The sequence below is a fragment of the Odocoileus virginianus genome, chromosome 12, assembly GCF_023699985.2.
Source record: "Odocoileus virginianus isolate 20LAN1187 ecotype Illinois chromosome 12, Ovbor_1.2, whole genome shotgun sequence".
NCBI classification, from domain to species: Eukaryota; Metazoa; Chordata; class Mammalia; order Artiodactyla; family Cervidae; genus Odocoileus; species Odocoileus virginianus.
The window spans coordinates 27,951,028-27,978,458 of record NC_069685.1 but is presented as its reverse complement, the minus strand read 5'-3'; the positions used below and the strand labels follow the sequence as shown (position 1 = coordinate 27,978,458).

The following is a 27,431-nucleotide window of genomic DNA, read 5'->3' as shown; positions in this document are numbered from 1 at the left end:
TTTCAAGAGCTGTATCATTGAAGTGTGTGACTTTTCCGCTCCTTTTCTATTAGACTGCTTAGCTGAGGCCAGTTGTTCAGAAAGCTTATTAAATTCTTGTCTCTCCTCTTCATTTTTTTTTAATTTTATTTTTTGGTTCCTTACATGCTCTTTTGTTCCTTCTATATGTTTATAAAAACAGTCTGGCTTTTTAGGGGGGTGGGGGCAGTAATTTTTGATTTGTAAATTTGTAAAATATTTAAAAAAAATTTTTTTAAGCACTTTTTATTTTGTATTGGAGTATAGCCAATTAACAATGTTGTGATAGTTTTGGGTGAACACTGAAGGGACTCAGCCATACATAAATATTTATCATTTCTCCCTCAAACTCCTCTCCCACCCAGGCTATCGCATAACACTGAGCAGAGTTCCATGTTTGATCAATTAAAATATTTTATATTTAATCTTTGGATTGGCTCCTCTTGGCTGTTTTGTCTTTGGTTACATACTTAGGACTCTTTCTTTGCTCTCTTAAACTTGGTTTTTGGCCAATCTCTTCCATGCTGTTGTAGAACCAAAGGATGTGAGATAATGAACTTTTAGTCATTGCAACTTAACTATCTCAGAATTAAAGTTACTGTCTCACATAGGTATATAGATCTATAAAGCAGATAATTCAGAATGGATAAATATGTTGGCTAAATATGATAATTAATATAAGTGATTCCAAATTTGGCATGCCTATGATTTTTGAAAAGTTCTTTGAATTTTAAAAGGTTTTTTCAGGGCAGTTTAGTTTTTGAAAGCATGTAATATTTCTGAAAATTCACTTCTGGTTTTTCAATTAAACAGGTCTTGTCTACTACCTTTGATCCATATTTGGGTGGCAGGAACTTTGATGAGGTTTTAGTAGACTACTTCTGTGAAGAGTTCAAGACAAAATATAAGATAAATGTGAAAGAAAACTCTCGGGCCTTGTTGCGTTTATATCAGGAATGTGAAAAACTAAAGAAGCTAATGAGTGCAAATGCATCAGATCTTCCACTGAACATTGAGTGTTTCATGAATGACCTTGATGTTTCTAGTAAAATGAACAGGTACTATGTATATTTTCAATTGAAAAGTGTTTCCTCATTTTATGTTTGAATCGTGTCTAATTTTTTTCATTCTGTTACTTCAGAAGATATGCTCAATTTTTATACCCCCAAATAATGACTTTTATTTCATTTCCCACAGGGCTCAATTTGAACAATTATGTGCTTCCCTCTTAGCCAGAGTTGAACCACCATTAAAAGCAGTAATGGAACAAGCTAGTAAGTGAAAGTTACTGAACTAACCATGGAAAGTGTACCATGGTGTAACTTTAATGGGGTAGAAAATTGTAAAAGCAATAAAAAATTCATGTGTTTTTTGTTGAAGATTAGTATTTCTTATTTTAGAGAAGGCGTTTATAACTCATTCTTTATTCATAAGACAAGGGCCACTAGACATCAGAGTTTATGAGAACTCATCCTGGCCCATTCTGTTTACATCATAAAACTAATGCTAATTATATTTGAAGGTATTTTTATAAGTTTTTAAAGATTGATCAGAAGTAGAAGTGAGAACATGACTTTTTTGTTAAGGTTTTTTGTGATCAATTAAAAACTAGTTCCTGTGGGGATTTGTAAGGTAGAAGTTAGAAAAAATGAAGGACTCTGAACAGTTTCTTTAAAGTCCATGAGGTGCTTGTCTGTTTTGTGGTCACTTCATCATCTGGACCAAGTACAGTGTCTGATGTGTGGACAATTAATATCTATTAAATTTTGCTTTTTTCCAAATTTATTTTTATTTTTTTGTTCTACCTTGTTTTGAGTAAATTAAAAAATTCATTTTTTAAAAAAAGTACTTTCCGGAGTCTACTGCTCACATTTTTTTATAAAGACTGTCTTAATTTTTGAAACATTTGGTTTTCCAGACTTACAACGTGAAGACATAAGTAGTATAGAAATTGTAGGGGGAGCAACACGAATTCCTGCTGTGAAAGAACAAATCACTAAATTCTTTCTTAAAGACATAAGTACCACATTAAATGCTGATGAAGCTGTTGCGAGAGGATGTGCATTACAGGTATGATTATTAGTCTTTTTTTAAATTTTAGAATGTATATTTTGTCAGAAATATGGTGATAGGTCTCAAAGAACTTTTTAATTTATTATCTGGTCCAACCACTCAACAATAAGCTAAAATTAAATTGAAATTATTCCTGATAAATAAAGGTTATGTCTATCCCATTTGTTTTAAACTATCATAGGACTGTATGTCAGTAATTACACTGAAAGACATTTATTTTATGAATTCTTATGATTATTCCTATTTAAAATTATTTTTTTGAGATTAAAAAGTATTTTACACCCATTTTTGTAAAGTTACAGAAAGAATGCTCTGACACTTTAAAATTTTACCTAGTTATTACCAAAACCCAGAAATTTTTAAATGGAAGTTTTATTGTAACAACTTTGTTGAGCAGTCGTGGTAGCATGGGACGTGTTTGGTGTTTTTTTATTTAAATACGGTGTCCGTCTTGTTTTCAGTGTGCGATTCTCTCACCAGCGTTTAAAGTGCGTGAATTCTCCATAACAGACATTGTTCCCTATTCAATCACATTAAGATGGAAGACCTCTTTTGAAGATGGAACTGGGTAAGTTACTTTTAAAGCCTTGGTTAGAGCTTATCATAAATAAGAAATTGAACCTACTTTTCTAAATTGGAGGAATTTATACTCCTTAAACTTGCCAAACACTTTAAAATAGTATTTTAGAAACAAGGAGAATATAAAAACACAACATATCCATAAACCATGAATGGCATCTTTTTAGTTAATATTTTATATAAAAGTAAAAACATTCTCAGTTTCAAATATAAATCATAGTATAGAAATATAAAAAGTATTCTTGCTTGGAAAATTCTGTGGATAGCAGCTGCTGCTGCTAAGTCGCTTCAGTCGTGTCCAACTCTGTGCGACCCCATAAACGGCAGCTCACCAGCCTCCCCCGTCCCTGTGAGTCTCCAGACAAGAGCACTGGAGTGTTCCTCCAATGCAGGAAAGTGAAAAGTGAAAGTAAAGTCGCTCAATCGTGCCCAACTCGTGGCGACCCCATGGACTGCAGCCCACCAGGTTCTTCCGTCCATGGGATTTTCCAGGCAAGAGTAGTGGAGTGGGTTGCCATTGCCTTCTCCAGGTGATGGTATACATAATATTAAAGAGTGAGTTTCTGGGTCACTATGAACAGTAGTTATAAGTCATTTCTGTTACACTGTTTAAAAAATAGGAATTGCTTTTGTAGCTTTTAAAGCTTCCGGTACTAGAGAAGAGAAAATACTATAAAGAGCACTTAGTTACATCAACTGAAAAACTTGGAATTTGGTTTATAGATTAAAGTATTAAAGTTTATAAAGTTGATAGCTGTACTATGGTTATCTTAGAGAATGTACCTGTTAGGAAGAATACCTTTAAAATTTTTAGGTGAAGAGCCATCATGTATGTAACACCCACAGCTTGTTCAGAAAAAAATGTACACATGCAGCAGTGTGTGTGTCAAAATGATGAAATAAATGGGTTAAAACAGTCACAAATTCAGGGAAAAGGTATACAGGTGTTCCTTATCCTTGTTTTATTTTTGCACCTTTCTTTGAGTTTGAAATTATTTCCAATTAAAAGTGTTTTTAAGGGAGCTAGAATAAAAAGGGTTACATAAGATAGGTGTTTTGGAAACTAATCGACAGAATATGGTTCTCAGATGTGAACAACAACAACAACAAAATTCCCTATAAATTGGCCTTAAAATATACCTCCTCTCAGGTAATTTTTCCCATTTTAGTAAGAGAGAATTATCTATTACTATGACAGGCATTCTAAAACTTTGAGACATAAACCTGTCAAAATTCATTGTATGTTTATTTGTAGCAAAACCAACCATTCTTTTTCTTAACATTTGTGCAGAGGTCTTTAAAATTGCTGCTTATGAATTAAAAATGAGATGCATTCTGTCGTTAGGTTCGTAGGAAGCTCTCTGTTTAACTGTTTTCCCACTCCATTTTAGGGAATGCGAAGTATTCTGTAAGAACCATCCTGCCCCATTCTCAAAAGTCATTACTTTCCACAAGAAAGAACCATTTGAACTAGAAGCATTTTATACTAATTTACATGAAGTGCCTTATCCAGATCCAAGAATTGGTAAGAAAACTCCCAATTTTTTTTCATAAAATTTATCCTCTTACAGTATTTGAATCAAGGAAACAAATTAACATTTCAGCTAACCCAGCGCTGGATTTTTAAACAAAGATAGTCATACTTTTTTCTAAACATGCATGCACTTTTTGGTGCTTAGAGTTTCATTTCTGGATAACAGCAGGTTTGAATATTTTTAATTCTTTTTAACATCTATATTTAAAATGTTCTGTAATTGGCTTGAGAGGTTGGATGAGGGTTATTTTTTAATGAAAAAACTAATCAGTAAACTTGAATATGTAGTCAGTGCTGTCAGACTGACTACATATTGTGTATTACTGGATTAATACGAAAGTGGAACTAGGAGACTAATATCCATTTCAGCTGAGTTATCTTTTTAGAAGATACAAAAAAAGTATGATTTGTATCATTTAAAAGAATATAAAATTTAAAAATTTTCTATGTGTGCTACTTTTCTTGATAGATTAAAATGAGGACGGTATTAATATTTCAAGTACATTATTTAAAACAGTAGAAGTAACTATTGAAAATGGTATTAGTTTTCTAGGGCTTCTGTAACAAAGCACCACAAACTAGATATTTCAACAATAGAAATGTACTGTCTCACAGTTCTGGAGACTGGAACATTCAAAATTAAGGTGTTGGTGGGATTGATTCCTTGTGAGGGCTGTGAGGAAAGGATCCATTCCAGGCGTTTGTCTTTGGTTCATAGATGGCCGTCATCATGCTTATGTGTCCTTCTCCTCTTGTGTGTATCCATCTCCAAATAAGGACACCAAGTCATTGAATTAGAGCCCACCCAATAACTTCACTTTAACTTGATTACTTTGTAAAGATCCTGTCTCCAAATAAGGTCACTTCCTGAGGTTACTGGAGAGTAGGCCTTCAACATATGCATTGGGGCAAGAGGGGTGGTCACAATTCAACCTATAAAAGCCAGAATTTTATATACAACTTTTCTGCCTAGTTTTCTCTCTTTACCATGGATAACATTATATATTTGAGATTTTTTTTCTAAAAAGTAAAATATCAGATTTCTTTTTTTCTTACTGGGATCGCCCCAGAGCAGGTATCAAACCCATGTCGTCTGCATTGGCAGGTGGATTCTTTACCACTGAGCCACCAAAGAAGCCCTAAGACGCCAGATTTCTTAAAGTGAAAAAATTAATGTGAGCTTAGTAGGTAGGAATGACTGTGGAGCTTAGCGATTTTGCTATAGGCAAGTTCCAGGAAAAGAAAATTTAAATTGCTGTGTGAATTACCAAGATGATAATGATTTGCACAGTTTATAACAAACAGGTAGCATGTATTTGGTTTTAAAGTTCAGAAATTGAATTTTGCTATTTTGGTTTTAGTGTGGCAATATTGTAAAACTTAAAAGTGATATTGCCTTCAGTCAGATTGTCCTTGATTAAGATCTTTAACTCTCCTTTTTCCTGTCACTGATGACTTGGGGCAGGTGGTTTAACCTTTTGAGTCTTTTTTTTTTTTTTAATTTATTTTTAGTTGAAGGACAATTGCTTTACAACCTTTTGAGTTTTTATTTATACCAGGTTTATTATTTAAAAAAAAAAGGTGATTGGGGGAAATGCATGCCCCACAATAATCAGAATATGATGATAAAAAAGTTTTTTTTTGCCAACATGTGAAAATGATAGTAAAATTATTGAATGAATGAATTGAATGAGTTAATCTGAGGCCTATGTTCTGATTAAAGTTCTTTTTTCCTTAAGGGAACTTTACTATTCAGAATGTTTTCCCACAGTCTGATGGTGATAGTTCCAAAGTTAAGGTTAAAGTTCGTATTAATATCCACGGAATCTTCAGTGTGGCTAGTGCATCTGTAATTGAGAAGCAAAATGTAGAAGGGGATCACAGTGATGTTCCTATGGAGACAGAAACTTCTTTAAAGAATGAAAGCAAAGATGATGTGGTATGTAGAAATTCTATTTTTAAAAGGCTCCTCTAATAATATATACAGTGTCTTAATTATAACTGTGTGTGTGTATGTTCATTCACTCAGTTCTGTCTGAACAGAAAAATGTGCTGTACATTCAGTAACATTGCAATAGATTCTTGATAGTTTCTTTATGAAAGAGTTAATGTGACTCTAATGTTGCGTTGGCTTAGTGTCAAAGAGTCTTAAGAGAAAGTGATTGTATTTCATTACATAAAGTTTTCTTCTTTTTATGTATAGTATTTGTAAGTTATTTTAAAGACTTTGGTTGGATTTTTTTCAAACCATAATTAGAGGTATGCCCTAGATTTTTCATATATTTGTGCATGTTAAGAGTAGATTTTAACATTTTAAATTTCAAGACAGTTTCTCCCATTTTTAAAAGTTGTGTTTTTGTCTGTTTTTACTAAAAATTACTGTAAAATCTTTTCTTTCAGAATGATCAGAATTCTGCCACTACTTCATTTAAGAACCATGGCATTTTCTTTCATTTTTCTTCACATGTATTATTTTCTTGTTACATCCTCCCTTCCTTGAATTAAGGAGGAAATACTGTCCTAATATGTTAGTAAAGATAGTCAATTTTCATAAATAAACATAATAATAAGTTGAAGAGTTAATTTTCTTAATTATGATTTACAGCAACTATGGTAGATGTGTAAATTTAATCCATTAAGATTTAGTTTTACTAAAATTAAATGCATTCTGTATGCTTTTTGGAGTAAGTTCTTTTACAGCTGTTTAACTTCTTCACCTCTTTTTCTAAAAAGTCTCTGTGTAATGTTTTAGATCTTGAGTTTTCTCTGTGTGATGTTAGTGAATCCTGGGCACTAAAAAAAACCAAGGAGATCGTGGCACCTGTTATCTACCTCTGGCATGTCTTATATGCTGCTTCTATTTGTATGTGGGCTTGAAATCCAGTTAGCCAGCCCTTTAGGATGACTTCTGAATGTATACTTAAAAAACTCACCTGTGTATAAAATGCATGAATTTATAGCATCTGCTTTGGGCACTCAGAGATTGACTTGCTTACAAGAGTGTCTTGGCTTACTGGAGAATATTTCCAGGTACTTGGCGTTCCATAGAAAGTATTTCTTCCAGTTGAGTGAGATGTTCCTGAGCATATCTTCTGTAATATATATAATCAAGGGACCAAAAAAAGGTAACGGACATTATGGGTCATATAGTTAGCACTGTTGGAGAGCACATTCACATATATCATCTCCTTTTAAGTCTCTACCTTAGCCGATATAACCCATGTTGAATAAATTGTAGTTTATTTCCTTATTCTTGTTTTCTGCTGTGTAGATAACATCCTGTGTACTGTCTTGCTTAGTGTTTCTCTCTAGGACTTTTTTCTTTAATTCTGTATCAAGAAGTTTAAAAGCTTAAGGTTTAAATACTATTATTAAGCAGTCTCTCCCTTCTCCCCCAAAAAAATGTTGAGTAAATTTGAAGTAGACCCTGGAAGCTAATTATTTAAGCTTTAGAGGAGAACATAAGAGGACAGTAAGGTCGTTTTTGCTGCTCCCTAGTTGCTGACATTGCTGGCAGGTGAAACCTAGGTATGGATCAGTGAGCAGCACTGGGTTGGTTGGTTGTTTTTTTTTTCTTTGCATACAAGTTAGTTTATGAGAGATTATTTTGTGGGCCTCATTTTTTTCATTGAAAATTAAGATATCTTCAATTTTCCTGAGAAACCATAGCCTAGATTGCCAGCTTTTCTTCAGAACAGTAAAAAGATGTCTCAGAAAATGAACACTTCTCTTCTAGGTATTTATTACTTTCTGGACATATGAGGAAGGTATCACAACTTAGGCTTCATTACACAGTGAAGGATCAAAAAGACTATCATACCATAATTTAACTGTTCCTCAACTGTTGACCATTTAGGTTATCTTTTTATCTACTTTTTAATTCAAAATGTCTGATTACTTATATGTACCAGGTGCTGTTCTAGGCACTGAAGATACAGTGGTAAGCAGGATAAAGAAGGTCTGTCACTTACATTCTAATGGAAAAGGACAGGCAAGAAGTAACAGGATATCATATAAATATAAAGGAAATTAATAGTAGGAGATGCATAGTCTAAATTAAGTAATGAGGACCGCCACCTGTGAGGAGGGAAGAGGAAAGCTAGTGTGAAAGACGAAAAGGCAGAGTAAGGAGCCAGGTGCAGATAGGCGTCCAGACAAAGGGAAAAACAAGTACAAAGGCCCTGAGGGGAGGATACCTTTTAATAAAAGATATAGAAAAGGGGAGACTGACAAGAAAAAGAGATTGAGAAGATAGATCACGGGACAGATTAGATAATACTAGATTTTATTTTTAAGTGCTTTTTATTTATTTGGCAAATAACTAGAAGTACCTAAATTTTGTGTTTAGATGTAGCAGTGAATAGAAAAACAGTCTCAACCCTCATGAAGCTTAAAATCAGGAAGCCAATTCTAGAGGCACTTTTATTAACTTTCCCACTAGGCATAATATTCCTATGAACCTTCTTATAAGTATTTTAAAAGATTACCAAATTACTCTCAGCTCAACTATTAAGATGTACAAGTTCCCCCTTATTAATATGCCTGAAATTGGGATGGATTGTGCAAATGATATTTTACATTCACTGTTGTCTGTGGCAGTAATCATGAAGAGTTATCATCATCTTTACTTGTATGAATTTGATCATTACTCCTCATGGCATGAGTTGGCAGTTGCACACCCTTGACATTAAATTGTATAAGGACCATTCAAGAAAGGAGTATTAGTCTTGGTTGTTGTCTGAAAATAATCTACTGATTCCTTCTGGTAAAATACAGAAAAAAAAATCATAAAATTTGTAGAGTAGGTATCTGTGGCTTATAAGAAAACTTAGAGATGATACTGGAGCAATTTTTAAACAAATGGCTGGGCCACTAATGCTCTTTATAGCACAGAGGACAAATATGTATAGAACAATTCAGACATCATTAACTGAATTATGTGATTTAGATGAGTTGGGTTATGCATGTGAAAAAGTTTTAGAAATACCTTAACCATATTGATTGATTTATTTTTTTTTTAGAGATAGGAATATATATAAGTACTAAATTTAAAATGCCAAGTGATAAAGTATTTTGGCCTTAACTAGCAACATTGTTTTCTTAGTGTTACATAAAATAGTTAATAATGTATCTGTTGTCTATCTACATTACCCCAACATGGCACTATAACACTTTTTTCACCTCTTCTCCATCACAAGGTTGGGAAAATTACATAGTTGGCAGGTGGTAGGGCAGGGAGCAGTGGGGATGGAATTTCAGTTCTTGACTTAACAAAGAACACTGCTATAAGTTGTCTTCTAACATGTTTTTCTCTTTGGCACAAATAAGCATTAGGCAAGATAACCTTATGGACATTATATGTAATAATGCTTAACTCCATGTATATCTGAACACCTAAATTATTCTGATTCCTGAGTGCCAAACTTTCTTCCTTTTAGGAGGATAGTGGTGGGTAAGATTAAGGAAGACCAGAAAAACCTAATACTTGTGATTTTTTTTGCCAAGTTGGGAGTCCATTTTGGCAGTCTTATGGGTTGGAAATTTGTCTTAGATTTAAAAAAAAAACTTAAAAGTTTACATTTGATAATTCAGAGACATCTACTTTGACAGTTCTTATGTATTTGGGTATTTTCCCAGATTTTAAAAATACAATTGAATTTATGTGTAATACATAAATTTTATATCTTTTTTAGTTTATTTTCCCACATTAAGTTCTTTATGAACATTTTTTGTGTCAAGTTTAACAGTCTTCTTTTTGGGTCAATCTTGGTTTGTGAATTTGACTTAAGAACAATTTTGCATTTATTTGCAGTTATTTGGTCACAGGTGAAAAACAAGATTTATTTTCATAGCATCAAATAGATCTTTTCATTTTACTTACTGTCAACCTGAGTATTTATATTAATAGTTACTCCCATTTCAGAAACAGTGAGCTTCTACTTTACTATCTTCATACATGTGAAAACAGGCTTGAACTCTAAGATGCTGTTCATTACCAAAAACAGGAAAAAAAGAAAAAGTGACTAGAGATATTGTCAGTTACTCATTCTCTTTGCAGGATAAAATGCAGGTTGACCAAGAAGAAGGAGATCATCAAAAATGTCATGCTGAACACACTCCAGAGGAAGAAATTGACCATACAGGAACCAAAACAAAGGTTTGTTCTACTATTACTGTGCTTAATCGCTTAGTCGTGTCCGACTCTGCAACACCATGGATAGTAGCCTGCCGCTCCTCTGTCCATGGGATTTTCTAGGCAAGAATACAGGAGTGGGTTGCCATTTCCTTCTCCAGGGGATCTTCCTAACCCAGGAATTGAACCCGGGTCTCCTGCATTGCAAGCAGATTCTTTACCATCAGCCACTAGGGAAACCAGTATACTATTACTGTGGCTGTGTCTTTTTGTGTCTTTTCATTAACTTTTTTTTTCTCATTAAAAATCTTAAAATCTCAGAAAATAGGAACTAGAATAGGACAAATGAAGAAAACTTAAATTAGCAATAATGCAGCACCTCAAAATTAACCACTCTGTGGTGCATGCTGCAAATCATAAAGCATTCTTAGCACAAAAATTATATTTTTGGAAGTAAAGTTTTAAAGGATAAATGGCTCTTATTATTAAGAGTCATTATCTTACTGAGAAAATGAGTGCTGATAAAAGAGAAGGGAGAAATACCCTGCACCAACCACCCAGATGAATATGGCTGGCTCCAGCTCTAAACTATCATCTTTGACAGATTTTTCTAACCAGAACAGAATTTAATCTGTGATGGTTTGTATAGATTTTTTTTCCAAAGGCTGTAAAGACTCGATTTTAAATCCTAGTTTCTCAAGTAATATAAAACCTGAAAGCTATTTTTCTGAATTTTTTATTTTATTCATTGTTTTGTCTTTATTCAACAGCTCTATTGAGACAATTTACATATCATGAAATTCTCCCATTTAAGAGTGCAATTCAAAGGTTTTTAATGTCCTAAGTTATGAAATCATTATCACAATTTTACAACTCCAAAAAGAAGCCCTGTACCCATTAGCAGTAACTCTTTATTTCCCCCCCAACCCTCCCCCTGCCAGCCCTAGTTAGCCACTAATATTTTTGAATTATAGACTTGCCTGTTCTAGACATTTCCTATAAATACAGCAATATAGTATGTGATCCTTTAATGACTGGCTTCTTTTTGCTAAGCATATTTTCAAGGTTTATCCAGGTTGTAGGATATATCAGTACTTCATTCCCCTTTATGCTTGAGTAATATTGTATCATACAGATGGATATCACATTTATTCATTCATCAACTGATGGACTCTTGGATTTTTTCTACCGCTTGACTTTTATGAATAATGCTGTTTTGAACAACCATATACAGGTCTTATGTGGGTGTATATTTTGATTTTTCTTGGGCTCATACACAGGAATAGAATTGCTGGGTCATATGATATCTCTATGTTTACAATTTGAGGAACTACCTGTTTTCCAAAATGGCTGTCATATTTTTCTATCTTTTCAACAATGTATAAGGATTCCAATTTCTCTGTATATTCACCATCTCTTATTTTCCTCTTTTTTTTTCATTATAATTCATCCTAGTTGGTAGGAAATGGTATTTCATTGTGGTTTCAGTTTGTTTCCCAGCCCAGGATTTTTTATGTAGAAAGATTTAGTGTATACAAGAGTGTAAAATACTATCAGTATTAAAATAATATTTTTAAGGTATGATAGATAATAGTTTTGATTTTACTTTGTTTCATCTGAAATCAGTCTCTTAAATCTATTTTTAAGCTAGAGAAACTTATACTTCTCTTGCATTTCTTTTGCAGTCTGCTCTCTCAGAGAAACAAGAGCGACTGAACCAGAACATTAAAAAAGGAAAAGTCAAGAGTATTGATCTACCCATCCAGAGTAGCCTGTGTAGACAACTGGGCCAAGATCTTCTCAACAGCTACATTGAAAATGAGGTATATAAATCTGAACTGATGTTGAAATTGGTGGTAGTGTATTCTCAAATTTTTGTAGAATAATTATCCCTCAAATTTAGGGAACTAGTCTGTAACTCATAAGAAATTATTAAATAGATTATTGAACTGTTTTATTTTGGACAAAACGCTGAGCTGTATTAGTGTCATGTACAGTTGTAGCTTTCACCTTAGTTATATGAAAAACTTGGCTTGTCTCCACTACAGAGAAAGGCCTTTCCAACACTAATAATTCTTACCCCTTTTATTGTGTCTTAACAGTAGCACACTCAACAGACATTGTATAGGGAAGTATTACCAGCTCCCCTCTTCAAATGTATGGTCCTTAAAGATTTAAGATTCAATTCAGAATGTCTTCTTACTTCCTTGATACTTTTTTAGAAAGTGTTGTCATTCTTGAAATTTTCTTTACATGTTTATATGTTTCATTTTACACTTTCTTGAGGAAAAGAGTTTGGTTTCTTTACCAATGGTTGTGTAAAAAATTTTTTTTTAATTTACATTTAGATGGTAGTTCCTAATTTCTACAGGCTTGACCAGCAGTTGTCTTTGAAGTGCTGCATATTCTCCAACTGCTGCACATTATTCTAGGAATTTCCTCAAGACATTTTGACTTTACAGTGTTCTCTTTCTAGTACCTACCTATATCACCTATTCATGAATTGTTAAAAGCTACATTTTATGTGAAGCAAGCATTTCTAGAGATCCCAAATAATTCTGAATTTGTATTATTTGAGACTAACTTTCCCAAAGAAATGAATTATGTGGAAGTGCAGCTATGATAAATTTTGTGTGTAAGATTTTTTCTCAAAATATTTAAATGTCTCATTTTATTTTTAAAATAATTTTATTGGAGTATAGTTGCTTTACAATGTTGTGCTAATTGTCTATTTCAAATTTACAAATATCGGTGCATTGTATTATGTTTAAAATATTATGTTTTTGTTAAAGTACAAATATTTATTACAGATTCTTTCTTGGCTTTTAATTTAACAATAATTTTTGCTAACATCTTTAAATACTTTCATATCCTCTTTAATCTTCAAGCCTATGAAATCTAAGTACTATTAGAGATCTGCATTTAAAAGATGAGGAAACTGGCAGAAGTAGACTGAATCACCCAAGTTCAGCAAGTAACCTTTGTTTTGGAGCCCAGTAGTCTGTCTCCAGAGCTCAAGATCACAACCACTATACTGTATCACTTACCAAAGCCAACGTCTATTCAGGACCAGTTATGTGTCAGGCACTGTCCTGAATACTTTATGTGAATATGTCAATCTTATTAACAGCCATACAAGATATATAGAAGTATGCTCTCTAGGATAAGAAAACTGAGGCTTAGGTTAGGCAATTTTGCTGCAATTTCAAAGCTAATAAATGGGAAACCTAAGATTTGAACACTAACATACATTAGTCTATTAAAAAGAAAAAAATATTTTAATTGACACTTTCTTTTCCAAAACTTTTTCATCACCCTAAACAGAAACTCTAACCACTAATAACTCACCATTCCTCCCTTCCCCAACCCCCAAGAAATTAATCTACTTTCTGTCTCTTTGAATTTGTATTAGATAACTCATATAAATGTAACCATACAATATTTATTCTTTGTGTCTGTATGAATATCACTGAGCATAATGTTGTCAAGGTTCATCAAGTTCGTAACATGTGTCAGAAATTTCTTTTTATAGTAGAATAACATTCCGTTTTGTATATATACATTTTATTTGTCCATTCACATGTTAAAGGACAAATGAGTTGTTTCCACCTTTTGGTTATTGTAAATAATGCTGCAGTGAACATTGGGTGACAAATAACTGAGTTCCTGCTTCTAGTTCTTTAATTATATGTCTAGGAGTGAAACTCTTGGGTCACATTGTAATTCTTTCTTTAGCTTCTTTAGGAGCCACCAAAGTTTTCTCTAAGGGGGACATTATTGTACATTCCCAAGAGCAATGTACAAGGGTTTCAAATCCTACAAATAATCACCAAGTGATGTTTGAAGTGATGTTTCATTGTAGTTTTTGTTTTTATTTTCCTAGTGTTTTCCTGGCAACTAATGTAAAACTTTTTGAATAGGGGAAGATGATAATGCAGGATAAGTTAGAGAAAGAAAGAAATGATGCAAAGAATGCTGTTGAAGAATATGTATATGATTTTAGAGACAAGCTTGGCACTGTCTATGAAAAATTCATCACTCAAGAAGTAAGTCTAAGTTTTGTAGTTTTTTATTAGAATTATTTAAATGTTTACTTGAGCATGCTAATATAAATATATAAATAAATGTTGCAAATGTGTTTTTGTTGTCAGTCTTTTTGAGCACATTTAGGAATGGTTCTTAGTTATTTTGCCAAATTTCAGAAGTCTAGTGAAAACATGTTTATAAATATGAAACCAGAAAAAAAATTTTTTTTATATTTGAAAAACATTTTGTCCTTGCTTTGATGACTTTTGTTTCTAAGGAGAATATTTTCAATCAGTATCTCTTAACTAACTAGGACTTGAAAAAACTGTCTGCAATATTGGAAGACACAGAAAATTGGCTTTATGAAGAAGGAGAGGACCAACCTAAACAAGTGTATGTGGATAAGCTTCAGGAATTAAAGGTAAACTTTTTAAAGTCTTTATTAGTGTTGAACAGGACATTAAATTGTCCTAAAAATTATTGTGTAAGAACACAGTGTATGTGTTTAATTAATACATAAGAAATTTCTAAGGCAGATATGTGTAACAAGAAATACTCTCTTTTCATTTAGGAGGTGAGGACTGCTACATGATAATTGAAATTAAATAATGCATAATCATTCTTGTCTATTATGATAGTCAGATACGAAAATTTAGCAGATGTTCAGTTCTGTCACTCAGTCATGTCCCACTCATTGCAACCCCATGGACTGCAGCACACCAGGCTTCCCTGTCCATCACCAGCTCCTGGAGCTTGCTCAAACTCAGATCTATCGAGTCATTGATGCCATCCAACCATCTCATCCTCTGTCATCCCCTTCTCCTCCTGCCTTCAATCTTTCCCAGCATCAGGGTCTTTTCAAATGAGTCAGTTCTTCGCATCAGGTGGCCAAAGTATTGGAGTTTCAGTTTCAACATCAGTCCTTTTGATGAATATTCAGGATATTGACTGGTTTGATCTCCTTGCAGACCAAGGGACTCTCAAGAGTCTTCTCCAACACCACAGTTAGAAAGCATCAATTCTTCAGTGCTCAACTTTCTTTATGGTCCAACTCTCACATCCATACATGACTACTGGAAAAACCAAAGCTTTGACTAGACAGACCACTGTTGGCAAAGTAATGTCTCTGCTTTTTAATACACTGTCTAGGTTTGTCATAGCTTTTCTTCCAAGGATCAAGCATCTTCTAATTTCATGGCTGCAGTCACCCTCTGCAGTGATTTTGGAGCCCCGAAAAGTAAAGTCTCTCACTGTTTTAATGGTTTTCCCTATCTATTTACCGTGAAGTGATGGGACTGGATGCCGTGATTATAGTTTTTCGAATGTTGAGTTTTAAGTCAATTTTTCACTGTCCTCTTTCATCAAGAGGCTCTTGAGTTCTTCTTCCCTTTCTGCCAAAAAGGTGATGCCATCTGCGTGTCTGAGATTATTGATGTTCTCCCGGCAATCTTGATTCCAGCTTGTGCTTCATCCAGCCTGGCATTTAGCAAGATATATTCTGCATATATGTTAAATACTCTGCATATAGGTAAAATAAGCAGGGTGATAATATACAGCCTTGATTTACTCCTTTCCCGATTTGGAACCAGTCTGTTTCTATGTCCAGTTCTACTGTTGCTTGTTGACCTGCAAACAGATTTCTCAGGAGGCAGGTCAGGTGGTCTGGTATTCCCATCTCTTTCAGAATTTTCCACAATTTGTTGTGATCCACACAGTCAGAGGCTTTGGCATAGTCAATAAAGCGGAAATAGATGTTTTTCTGGAACTCTCTTGCTTTTTTGATGATCCAGCAGATGTTGGCAATTTGATCTCCGGTTCCTCTGCCTTTTCTAAAACCAGCTTGAACATCTGGAAGTTCTCAGTTCACGTATTATTGAAGCCTGACTTGGAGAATTTTGAGCATTACTTTGCTAGCATGTGAGATGACTACATTGCCTTTCTTTGGGATTAGAATGAAAACTGACCTTTGCCAGTCCACTGTGGCCACTGCTGAGTTTTCCAAATTTGCTGGCATGTTGAGTGAAGCACCTTAACAGCATCATCTTTTAGGATTTGAAATAGCTCAACTGGAATTCCATCACCTCCACTAGCTTTGTTCCTAGTGATGCTTCCTAAGGCCTACTTGACTTCACATTCCAGGATGTCTGGCTCTAGGTGAGTGATCACACCATCATGGTTATCTGGGTCATGAAGATTTTTTTGTATAGTTCTTCTGTGTATTCTTGCCACCTCTTCTTAGTATCTTTTGCTTCTGTTTGGTCCATACCATTTCTGTCCTTTATTGAGCCCATCTTTGCATGAAATGTTCCCTTGGTAGCTCTAATTTCTTGAAGAGATCTCTAGTCTTTCCTATTCTATTGTTTTCCTCTATTTCTTTGCATTGATCACTGAGGAAGGCTTTCTTATCTCTCATTGCTGTTCTTTGGAACTGTGCATTCAAATGGGTATATCTTTATTTTTCTCATTTTGCTTTTTGCTTGTCTTGTTTTCTCAGCTATTTGTAAGGCCTCCTCAGACAACCATTTTGCCTTTTTGCATTTCTTTTTCTTGGGGATGGTCTTGATCACTACGTCCTGTACAATATCATGAGCCTCTATGCATAGTTCTTCAGGCACTCTATCAGATCTAATCCTTTGAGTCTATTTCTCACTTCCACTGTATAATCGTTAAGGGATTTGATTTAGGTCCTACCTGAATGGTCTAGTGGTTTTCCCTACTTTCTTCAATATAAGTCTGAATTTGGCAATAAGGAGTTCATGATCTGAACCACAGTCAGCTCCATGTCTTGTTTTTGCTGCCGGTATAGAGCTTCTGCATCTCTGGCTGCAAAGAATACAATCAATCTGATTTTGGTATTGACCATCTGGTGATGTCCATGTGTAGAGGCATCTCTTGTGTTGTTGGAAATGGGTGTTTGCTATGACCAGTGTGTTCTCTTGGCAAAACTCTTGTTAGCCTTTGCCTGCTTCATTTTGTACTCCAAGGCCAAATTTGCATATTACTCCAGGTATCTCTTGACTTCCTACTTTTGCATTCCAGTCCCCCAAAATGAAGAGGACATATTTTGGGGTGTTAGTTCTAGAAAGTCTTGTAGGTCTTCATAGAACTGTTCAACTTCAGCTTCTTCAGCATTACTGTTTGGGGCATAGACTTGGATTACTGTGATACTGAATGATTTGCCTTGGAAGTGAACAGAGATTGTTCTGTTGTTTTTGAAATTGCACTCAAGAACTGCATTTCGGACTCTTGTTGACTATGAGGGCTACTCCATTTCTTCTAAGGGATTCTTGCCCACCATGGTAGATACAATGGTCATCTGAGTTAAATTCACCCATTCCAGTCTTTTGGTTCACTGGTTCCTAAAATGTTGATGTTCACTCTTGCTATCTCCCGTTTGACTACTTCCAATTAGCACATGATCAGAGTGTTACTATTACTCTTAATATAAGCCATGATTTCTGAGATGTTGTTAAGAAGTGACTTGTCAGCCTGACCCCTCATCCATTAGAAGAGTCACTTTTGCTCAGCTTCTCTCCCCCTTGACTGCTCTGATTTTGAGGAGTTAACACACTGCCCTTTTGTATGTTCACACTATTGGGGACACCAGGCCAGCAAAGAACTTCAAAAATAGTACTCCTGCTCTTCAATGTCTTTTAAAAAAGAAATAAGGAGATATGTCCACCAGGTCCCCTTTTTCTAGGTCAGTGGTCGATTTAAGAAAAAAACACTATTACTCTTTTCCTCCTGCTTGCCACCCAACCCTCACCACCCATCCTGGAAAAAACAAAAAACTTCAAAAGTTTAGAAGTTTAGATTGGAAAGATGACAGGAAATTTTAGTCTTTCCATCTTAGTGAGGATCATAGCTTTAATGTGCACATGAGTAACCTGGGCCCTTTACTGAAATGCAAAAAATTCAGTATATCTAAGTTGGGCCCATGATTCTGTATTTCTTATAACCTTCCAAGAGATTCTGATGCTGCTGGTCCCTGAACCATTTGAGTAGTGAGTAAATACATGTATACTAAGTGATGACATTAATAAAGACTTCTAGAGTATGTGGAAAGCAGCCCTTTAGTGATGGGGAGGTTGAGGTGCAAAAGAATTTATGTAACTTGAAAGCAAAAGAAAATAAATGTACCACATCTTCTCTATCCATTTATCTGTTGATGGACATCTCAGTTGTTTCCATGTCCTGGCTGTTGTAAATTGTGCTGCAACGCATATTGGGGTACATCTAAAACAAACTGTTTTAAGGTTAATATCTTGCCAATAAATTACTTCCAAAGGGAACAATTAAAAAGCAACTTGAAAGCCTATGCTTATGAAAGCAAAACTAAGCTTTACCATATTTTATCCTCTTGGTGTTTTTTACTCCCCATCTCCTTTAATGGACTATATATATAAATTGGACTGGAGGAACAAGCCAGACAGCTGAGGCCAATAGAAATAACTGAAAAGCCCAGAAGTTCCAAGAATGTATTACTTTGCTTCCAATATATATGTAAATGTAGAAATGAATGTTATAGAAGTTTTCATGGGCTTCACTATTTTTATAAGATGGCTTGTATGACTTACTCCCCTTTCAAAAACATTTACAATTAAAAGTACAATGTAAGTAGACTAAATGCAGTATGGTATCCTGGGAAAGAAAAAGATGAAATCCAAATAATCTGGAGTTCAGTCAATATTTAATAGTAATACACCAGTGTTGATTTCTTGGTTTTGACAAATGTTCCATAATGGTATAAGATGCTAACATTAGAGAAAAGCAATAAAAGGTGCTTGGCTCGCCTTTGTTTTCCTTTGTAACTTTTCTGAAAACCTAAAATTACTCTAAAATAAGCTGATTTTTATTTACGCATGTAAAGAATTTGGAAGAAAATATCTATCTTTTTTTCTAATGTATTCCCCTCCTCACAGTTACAGAGGCTGTTTTAAAATTTAGACACTCTCTACTTCTATGCACCTGGGGTAAGGGGCCAAAGGGCTTTCTTGTTTTTAAGCACTATACTTAAAATACACATACTAATCTAATGAATAAATATGACATAAATAATAGTCAATAGGTATTAAATACTAGGAAATCCCAATAACCATGTTGCATATACAGAATTATATGCATGAGTTATATGAAACCAGGTTTCAAATACATTATTTCTGGATGCAGTATAGTTCTTATGGTTTTCTTAGTAGTTTTAAACTTATAACACCCAACTTTAAAAAAATTAGCGTTCTTTGGTTTTGAGAGGAATCAAAAGGTAATCTTAATGAATGAGAGGAGGACATAAGGTATAGACATCCCTGTGTAGGATTGAATAAGCACATAACCACTGGAACTCATTTCCATGTAGGAAAATAAGAGGGGACAGATTTTGATCTGACCACCTTTCTTTCCTATTCATCTTCCTGTATTTGTTGTCATTCAGTTGCTAAATTGTGCCTGACTCTTTGTGACCTCATGAATTGCAGCACACCAGGCTCCTCTAGTGTGCTGCAACAGAATGGGAAAGACTAGAGATCTCTTCAAGAAAATTAGAGATACCAAGGGAACATTTCATGCAAAGATGGGCTCAATAAAGGACAGAAATGGTATGGACCTAACAGAAGCAGAAGATATTAAGAAGAGGTGGCAAGAATACACAGAAGAACTATACAAAAAAGATCTCATAACCCAGATAATCACGATGGTGTGATCACTCACCTAGAGCCAGACATCCTGGAATGTAAAGTGAAGTGGGCCTTAGGAAGCATCACTAGGAACAAAGCTAGTGGAGGTGATGGAATTCCAGCTGAGCTATTTCAAATCCTAAAAGATGATGCTGTGAAAGTGAGGCACTCATATGAAGGCAAATTTAGAAAACTCAGCAGCGGCCACAGGACTGGAGGAGGTCAGTTTTCATTACAATCCCAAAGAAAGGCAATGCCAAAGAATGCTCAGACTACTGCACAATTTCACTCATCTCACACACTAGCAAAGTAATGCTTAAAATTCTGCAAGCCAGGCTTCAATAATACGTGAACCGTGAACTTCCAGATGTTTAAGCTGGTTTTAGAAAAGGCAGAGGAACCAGAGATCAAATTGCCAACATCCGCTGGATCATCGAAAAACCAAGAGAGTTCCAGAAAAACATCTATTTCTGTTTATTGACTATACCAAAGGCTTTGACTTTGTGGATCACAATAAACTACGAAAAATTGTGAAATAGATGGGAATACCAGATCACCTGACCTGCTTCTTGAGAAATCTGTATGCAGGTCAGGAAGCAACAGCTAGAACTGGACATGGAACTGGTTCCAGATCAGGAAAGGAGTACATATAGGCTGTATGTATATTGTCACTGTACTTATTTAACTTATGTGCAGAGTACATAATGAGAAATGCTGGATAAAGCACAAGTCAGGAAAAAAAATCAATAACCTCAGATATGCAGATGACACCACCCTTAAGGCAGAAAGCAAAGAACTAAAGACCTCTTGATGAAAGTGAAAGAGGAGAGTGAAAAAGTTGGCTTAAAGCTCAACATTCAGAAAACTAGGATCATGGCATCCAGTCCCATCACTTCATGGCAAATAGATGGAGAAACAGTGTAAACAGTGACAGACTTTATTTTGGGGGTCTCCAAAATCACTGCAGATAGTGACTGCAGCCATGAAATTAAAAGACGCTTACTCCTTGGAAGGAAAGTTATGACCAACCTAGATAGCATATTAAAAAGCAGAGACATTACTTTGCCAAAAAAGGTCTGTGTGGTCAAGGCTATGGTTTTTCCAGTAGTCATGTATGGATGTGAGAGTTGGACTATAAAGAAAGCTGAACACCGAAGAATTGATGCTTTTGAACTGTGGTGTTGGAAAAGAATCTTGAGAGTCCCTTTGACTGCACAGAGATCCATCCAGACCATCCTAAAGGAGATCAATCCTGAATGTTCATTGGAAGGACTGATGTTGAAGCTGAAACTCCAGTACTTTGGCCATCTGATGTGAAGAGCTGACTCATTTGAAAAGACCCTGATGCTGGGAGAGATTGAGGGCAGGAGGAGAAGGGGACAACAGAGGATGAGATGGTCGGATGGCATAACCGCCTCAATGGAGAAGAGTTTGAGTAAACTCTGGGAGTTGATAATGGACAGGGAGGCCTGGAGTGCTGCAGTCCATGGGGTCGCAAAGAGCCGGACACAACTGAGCTGAACTGAGGCGCCTCTGTCCTCTGCTATCTCCCAGAGCTTGCTGAAATTCACATCCATTGCCAGGTTCCTATGCAATAGTGTTCTTTACATCATTGGACTACTTTCACCACCAGGCACATCTACAGCTGAGCACTGTTTCCACTTTGGCCTAGCAACTTCATTCTTTGTGGAGCTATGAGTAAAATTGCCCTCTGCTCTTCCCCAGTAGCATATTGGATACCTTACAACCTGGGGGGAGGGGGGGACTCATCTTCTAGTGTCATATCTTTTTGCCTTTTCATAACTGTTCATGGGATTCTCAAGGCAAGAATAGTAGAGTGGGTTGCCATTTCCTCCAGTGAACCACAATAAAAGTTGTTTTCTGTTAATAACTTTTTCTTTTTAAAAAACTTAACAGAAATATGGCCAGCCTATTCAAATAAGGTACATGGAACATGAAGAAAGACCAAAAGCTTTAAACGACTTGGGAAAAAAGATCCAACTTGTCATGAAAGTGATAGAAGCATACAGAAACAAGGTATTAAAACTCATAAAGTAAATTGGTGATAATGGAAACATGTGTGGTACACAGAGAGAATGGGGTAAATCTTCTCAACTACAGAGCTATAGCAGTTGTTGCTACCAAAGTGCAGTTATGTGGTTTTAATCTTTTAGAATTCCCTGGATTAATCCAGTGAACAAATTCATTGTTTTCTTCTTAGGGATTTCATTATTGATACAGTGAAAAGGAGGTTTTGTTGAACCCTTTTTTTACTGGCATCTTTGAAACTGGACTCTGCTAGCATTCGTTTTGTCCCTTGGCGCCTCTTTCTTTTGGTTGCTCTTGGTCTTCCAGTCTTTTATCTGTAACTCCCATGTACTTTATTCTTTTATATCTGTGCCCAGATCCGTCTTACTACCCTTAGTCTTTCCATTGTTTTTTAGCCTCAAATATTTAGTTATATAAGTTACCTGCATTTGAATGTAACAGTAAGATTTGACAAAATTAAGCTGATTTTTTTTTCCTCTAAAGGAGAGGTTAGCAAACTTTTTCTTTAAATGACCAAATAACATTTTAGGCTCTGCAGGCCTACTATGTAAGTTCAACTTGGCTGTTGCAGAGCAAGAGCAAATACACAGTGTGTAAACAAATGGGCATGATAGTACTCCAAACTAAGTTTATTAAACTCAGCAGGTTTAATTCTCCCTGCAGGCCAAATTTTCTGTGTGTGTGCTCAGCATGTGACTCTTTGTGACCGTGCACTGTAACCAACCAGGCTCCTCTGTCCATGCTCCCTACTGGAGCAGGTTGCCATTTCCTCCTCCAGGGCATCTTCCTGACCCAGGGATTGAACCCGTCTCCTGCATCTTCTACAATGCAGGCAGATTCTTTACCACTGAACCACCAGGGAGCCCCTAAGTTTGCTGATTCCAATTTTAAATATTCACTGTAAAAAAAAAAAAATACTCACTGTAATTCCCCCAGATTTTATCACTGATGTTAAAACTGCATCAGTGGGCTGGAGAGACCAGCACCAAAGACTTAGGGAGGGCATTATCATAGTTTACATTTATCAAGCACGTACTAAACTTTGAGCACTTTCCATGGATTATCTCAGTTCTGACAAGAATGTTATTTTATAGGAAAATAGCAGTGCTTAAGCAACTTAAGAAGTAGTGATGTAGTCAGGATAAAATCTAAGCAGTCTAAATAGTCAACATACAAACCCTTAACAACTATACTGTTTTTCACTACACAGTGTGGGAAAGGTAGTTATTTATTTTACCAATAAAAGATTTGTACATTTTTTAAGATAGTGCAGTCCAGCCAACCTAAAGGAATAATCCAGGTACCAATTGAGAATGTGCCTGCCAACGTCAGTGTCCATACAGGTACAAATAGAATATAAGGATAATGGAAAAGAAAGAAGGAACAAGCAGACAAATAGAAACACCAAGAATATTTCAAATCTGGTATTGGAGGGTCTATTTATTATTATTACAACCTAGTGTTTGCCATACTGTCAAAAAGCTTCCTGAAGATGCAGGTTTAAAAAGATGCTCTATTATTCAGAGCAAGGCAAGACTTCACTTGTGCTCAAGAATTTTGAGTTTATTATGTTCCACCTCTTCAAGGTGCTGGAACTACAGCATCAAACAAAACATTGGACTTATTTCTAATATGCTTGTGGGAAAAGATAGACAATAATGGGTTACTGAAGTCAGATGGTGATAAGAGCTGTGGGAAAAGGAAGGGACTGCCAGAGGTGGAGATTGGTCAGAAAGGCAGACTAATTAAGATGACATCATTTGAGGGGAGAATTAAAGGAGCTGAGGGAGGGTTCAAGATGTATGATAATTATAAGAAAAAGTTTTTTAAAAAGTGAGTGGGAAAAAAAAAAAAAAGAGTGGGGGGTAGGAAGCAATTGCAAAATCTCAGGGAAAGTGTAGGAGTAACAGCAAGGAAGCCAAGGGGACTCAAAACAGTAGGGGTGGGGTTATTAGTTCCCAGATCATGCAGCGCCCAGGGGCCATTATAAAAGCTTTGTTTTTACCCTGAGATAGGGGTCCATTGGAGGCTTCTGAGCATCGAAGCAGCATGATTTAAGACTATAGAAGCAGAGAGACTAGTTAAATCATTAGAATAGTACAGGCAAGAAGTGACGGAACCCTAAGCCTGGATAGTGGAAGGGGAAGTGGGTGGATTTCTGCTGCATATATTTTGAAGGCAGAGCTGATAATTTTTATGTAGATAAAACAGAAAGAGGAGTCAAAATAACTCTTAAGGATTTTTGGCCTTTGAGGATAAAGTTTTTAATTACTGAGATGAGCAAAACTTTGGAGGTAATCGTGAATTTGGAACACAGGTATGTTGTTTCAAACTTTACAAATAAGAATTCAAGTTGGAAGCTGGATAGAGTTGAGAGTTAGGGAAGATGTTCAGGCTAGAGATTTTTTAAAAGCCTGTAGATAGATAAATGGGGAGTTCCTCTTTCTGAATGTTGCATTGTCACTTCTTTCTGGTTTTGAGACCACCAGTATAAATCACGACTTCTTAGATTGTCTTCTACATGTGACAGCTGCAGGTGTCTTTTTCAGACAGTTTTACTTTTTATGTCTCCTTATCAACTTAATCAGAGTCTGCTGTAGAGTTGGAATTTTATGTGTAGCTTGCTTGTGCCTACTTACCTTATTTCATTTTACTCCTTGACAGATTTAATTCCACGCAGCTTCTTTCTTGGCTAAAAAACTACTTTTCAGTTTTAATATTCTCCACAAGTCATTCCTTTTCAAACCTGACTTCTTCAGAAGGCCCTTCCTCTTAAAAAGGCATACTGATTTTTCTTTCTCCCAGTTTCTTCAGTTCTATGTAATTTGTAAATAGCTTCTTCACGAGTATGTGTGTGATATACACTCAATAAGAGTCTAAATCTTTTAAGCAGAAATTATCAATAAATTGGTGCTTACTGAAAAACCTCTCATTTTTTTCCCCCTAATAGGATGAAAGATACGATCATTTGGATCCTGCTGAAATTGAAAAGGTTGAAAAATATATTAGTGAAGCCATGAGTTGGCTGAACAGTAAGATGAACGCACAGAACAAACTAAGTCTCACTCAAGATCCTGTGGTGAAAGTTTCAGAAATAGTTGCAAAGTCAAAGGTAAGAAACTATAAACTTCTGTTTTTAATGGCCTCAGTCACTAAAATTTTTTAATGGGAGCCATACTCTGAGAAGTAATCAACTTACAGAAAAACAGAGAGAAATAGGAATTTGAGGCTAATCTTTAATTTTGGGGGGAAAAAAGATCCTAGGTGGATCATGTTTCTTGATTTAATTAGTCTTACACACAAAACAGCTTTTAGATTTTAAGTGTAAAATCAATAAAACAAAACAATGCGACAACTATAAATTATGTCTGATTTTTCTAGGCTAGATAATACTTTTGAATCTCCATTCTAAAACCACAGTATATACTTGTTTTTGACAGTTTGAAATGTATAAAAGTTCATGGTAAAATCTTACTTCCGAGATAAACTTTCCATTTTAAAAACTGTTACTACTGAAAATGTCAAAAGTTATAGAAAACACCATGAAAAACATGGGGATAAACTTTATAATAAAGATCAGCATCTAAATAGAAAAATAAGACATTGAAAAAAGAGCTGACAAAGAAATACATGTCTAATAAACATAAGAAAAGATATTCATCTTCATTACTAAGAAATGCAAATCTCTCTTCTCTGATTGGTTGGTTGTTCACATTCAGTCTTTGCGGTAACTGCCAGGGTGTGACGAAACGGATGCCTTTCCCTGAGCAATTTGGTTACATTTGTCACTGCTTCTTTCTGGAACATCATTTCAGAATATGTATAGACATTTAAAATGAGTTTACCTTTAATGCAGAAATAACAATTCGAGGAATTCATCTTAATTTGACTGTTGCATAAGTATATAAACCCCTGCTTATGATAGCAAAAAACTGGCAGCAACCTAAATACCTACCAATAAGAAATTAGATAAACTGATGCATATACAACACAATAGTTAAACACAGTATTTAAGATAATAGAGATAAATGTATTTTTTTGCAGATTTAATTTTGGCTGCATTGGGTCTTTGTTGCTGTGCATGGGCTTTTCTCTAGTTGGGGTGAGCAGGGGCAACCCTTGTTATGGTGTGTGGGCTTCTCATTGCAATGGCTTCTCTTGTGCAGCGCACAGGCTTCAGTAGGTGTAGTGTTCGGGCTTAGGTTGTGGCTTGTGGGCTCTAGAACACAGGCTCAATACTCCTGGCACACAGGCTTAGATGCTTCGCAGCTGTGGGATCCTTCCGGACCAGGGATTGAACCTGACGTGTCCCCTGCATTGGCAAATGGATTCTTAGCTATTAGACCATCAGGGATGCCCAGTAAATCTGTTGAGATATAGAGATTTATACATGATGCATGAAAAAGGATTACAGAATCTAAAGTTATTGGACTATAAATTAGCATCTTCATTAAGACTTGTATGTTTGGATATATGTGTGCATGGACGTATATCTAGAAGAATGTTCACCAAAAGGCTAATAATGTTAATCTAGAGGAGATGGTAGCTTAGTGGGTAAAGAATCTGCCTGCAGTGCAAGAGACCAGGGTTCGATTGCTAGGTTGGGAAAATCCCCTGGAGAAGGAAAAGTTAAACCACTCCATTGCCTGAAAAATCCCACGGACAGAGGAGCCTAGCAGGCTACAGTCCATGGGGTAGCAAGTCAGACACAGTTTAGCAACTACACCACTACCACCAGAGGAGATGGAATATCAGGTGATTTTTTAAAATTTGGTTCAGTATGCTCATAGGTATTTGATTCATTTTAAAAACAAAAACAGGTTTGGGTTTTTTTTAATTGACGTATATTTGATTGACAGGATTATAAGTTGTATACATAGTGATTCAATATTTTTACAGATTTTACTTCATTTATTCTAAAATATTGGCTATATTCCATTATACCATATATCCTTGTAGCTTCTTTCTTTTATACATATTAGTTTGTATCTCTTAATCCTATACCCTTATCTTGCCCCTCACTTAACCTATCCCCACTGGTAACCTCTAGTTTATTCTCTGTATCTGTCTTTTTTTCTGTTGCTGTTAGATTACACATGTAAGTAATAAGATATAGTATTTGTCTCTCTGTAAGCATAATACCCTCTAGTAACATCAATGTTGCTGCAGAGAGCAAATTTTCATCCTTCATTCTTTTTATTCCATTGTATACACATGCTACATCTTTGTCCGCTCATCTGTTCGTGGACACTTAGGTTGCTTCCACATGTTGGCTATTGTAAATAATGCTGCTAGAACACTGGTGTGCATGTATGTTTTCAAATTAGTATTTTCATTTCTTTCTGGATAC

The 27,431-nt window shown here is 35.4% G+C and overlaps 1 protein-coding gene across 2 annotated transcripts in view; it reads left to right on the top strand.

Annotated features, from left to right (window-relative positions):
- The window catches only part of HSPA4L (heat shock protein family A (Hsp70) member 4 like), a 56,634-nt gene that overhangs the window by 23,093 nt on the left and 6,110 nt on the right, over positions 1-27,431 (top strand). For both annotated transcript variants that reach the window (XM_020916713.2, XM_070474860.1), the window contains exons 8-19: positions 832-1,076; positions 1,216-1,292; positions 1,937-2,088; positions 2,553-2,659; positions 4,062-4,195; positions 5,944-6,143; positions 10,263-10,361; positions 12,023-12,160; positions 14,258-14,383; positions 14,677-14,784; positions 21,950-22,069; positions 25,032-25,193. In XM_020916713.2, coding sequence (XP_020772372.2) covers positions 832-1,076; positions 1,216-1,292; positions 1,937-2,088; positions 2,553-2,659; positions 4,062-4,195; positions 5,944-6,143; positions 10,263-10,361; positions 12,023-12,160; positions 14,258-14,383; positions 14,677-14,784; positions 21,950-22,069; positions 25,032-25,193 — 1,668 coding nt within the window. The remainder of the gene's footprint in view (positions 1-831; positions 1,077-1,215; positions 1,293-1,936; positions 2,089-2,552; positions 2,660-4,061; positions 4,196-5,943; positions 6,144-10,262; positions 10,362-12,022; positions 12,161-14,257; positions 14,384-14,676; positions 14,785-21,949; positions 22,070-25,031; positions 25,194-27,431) is intronic.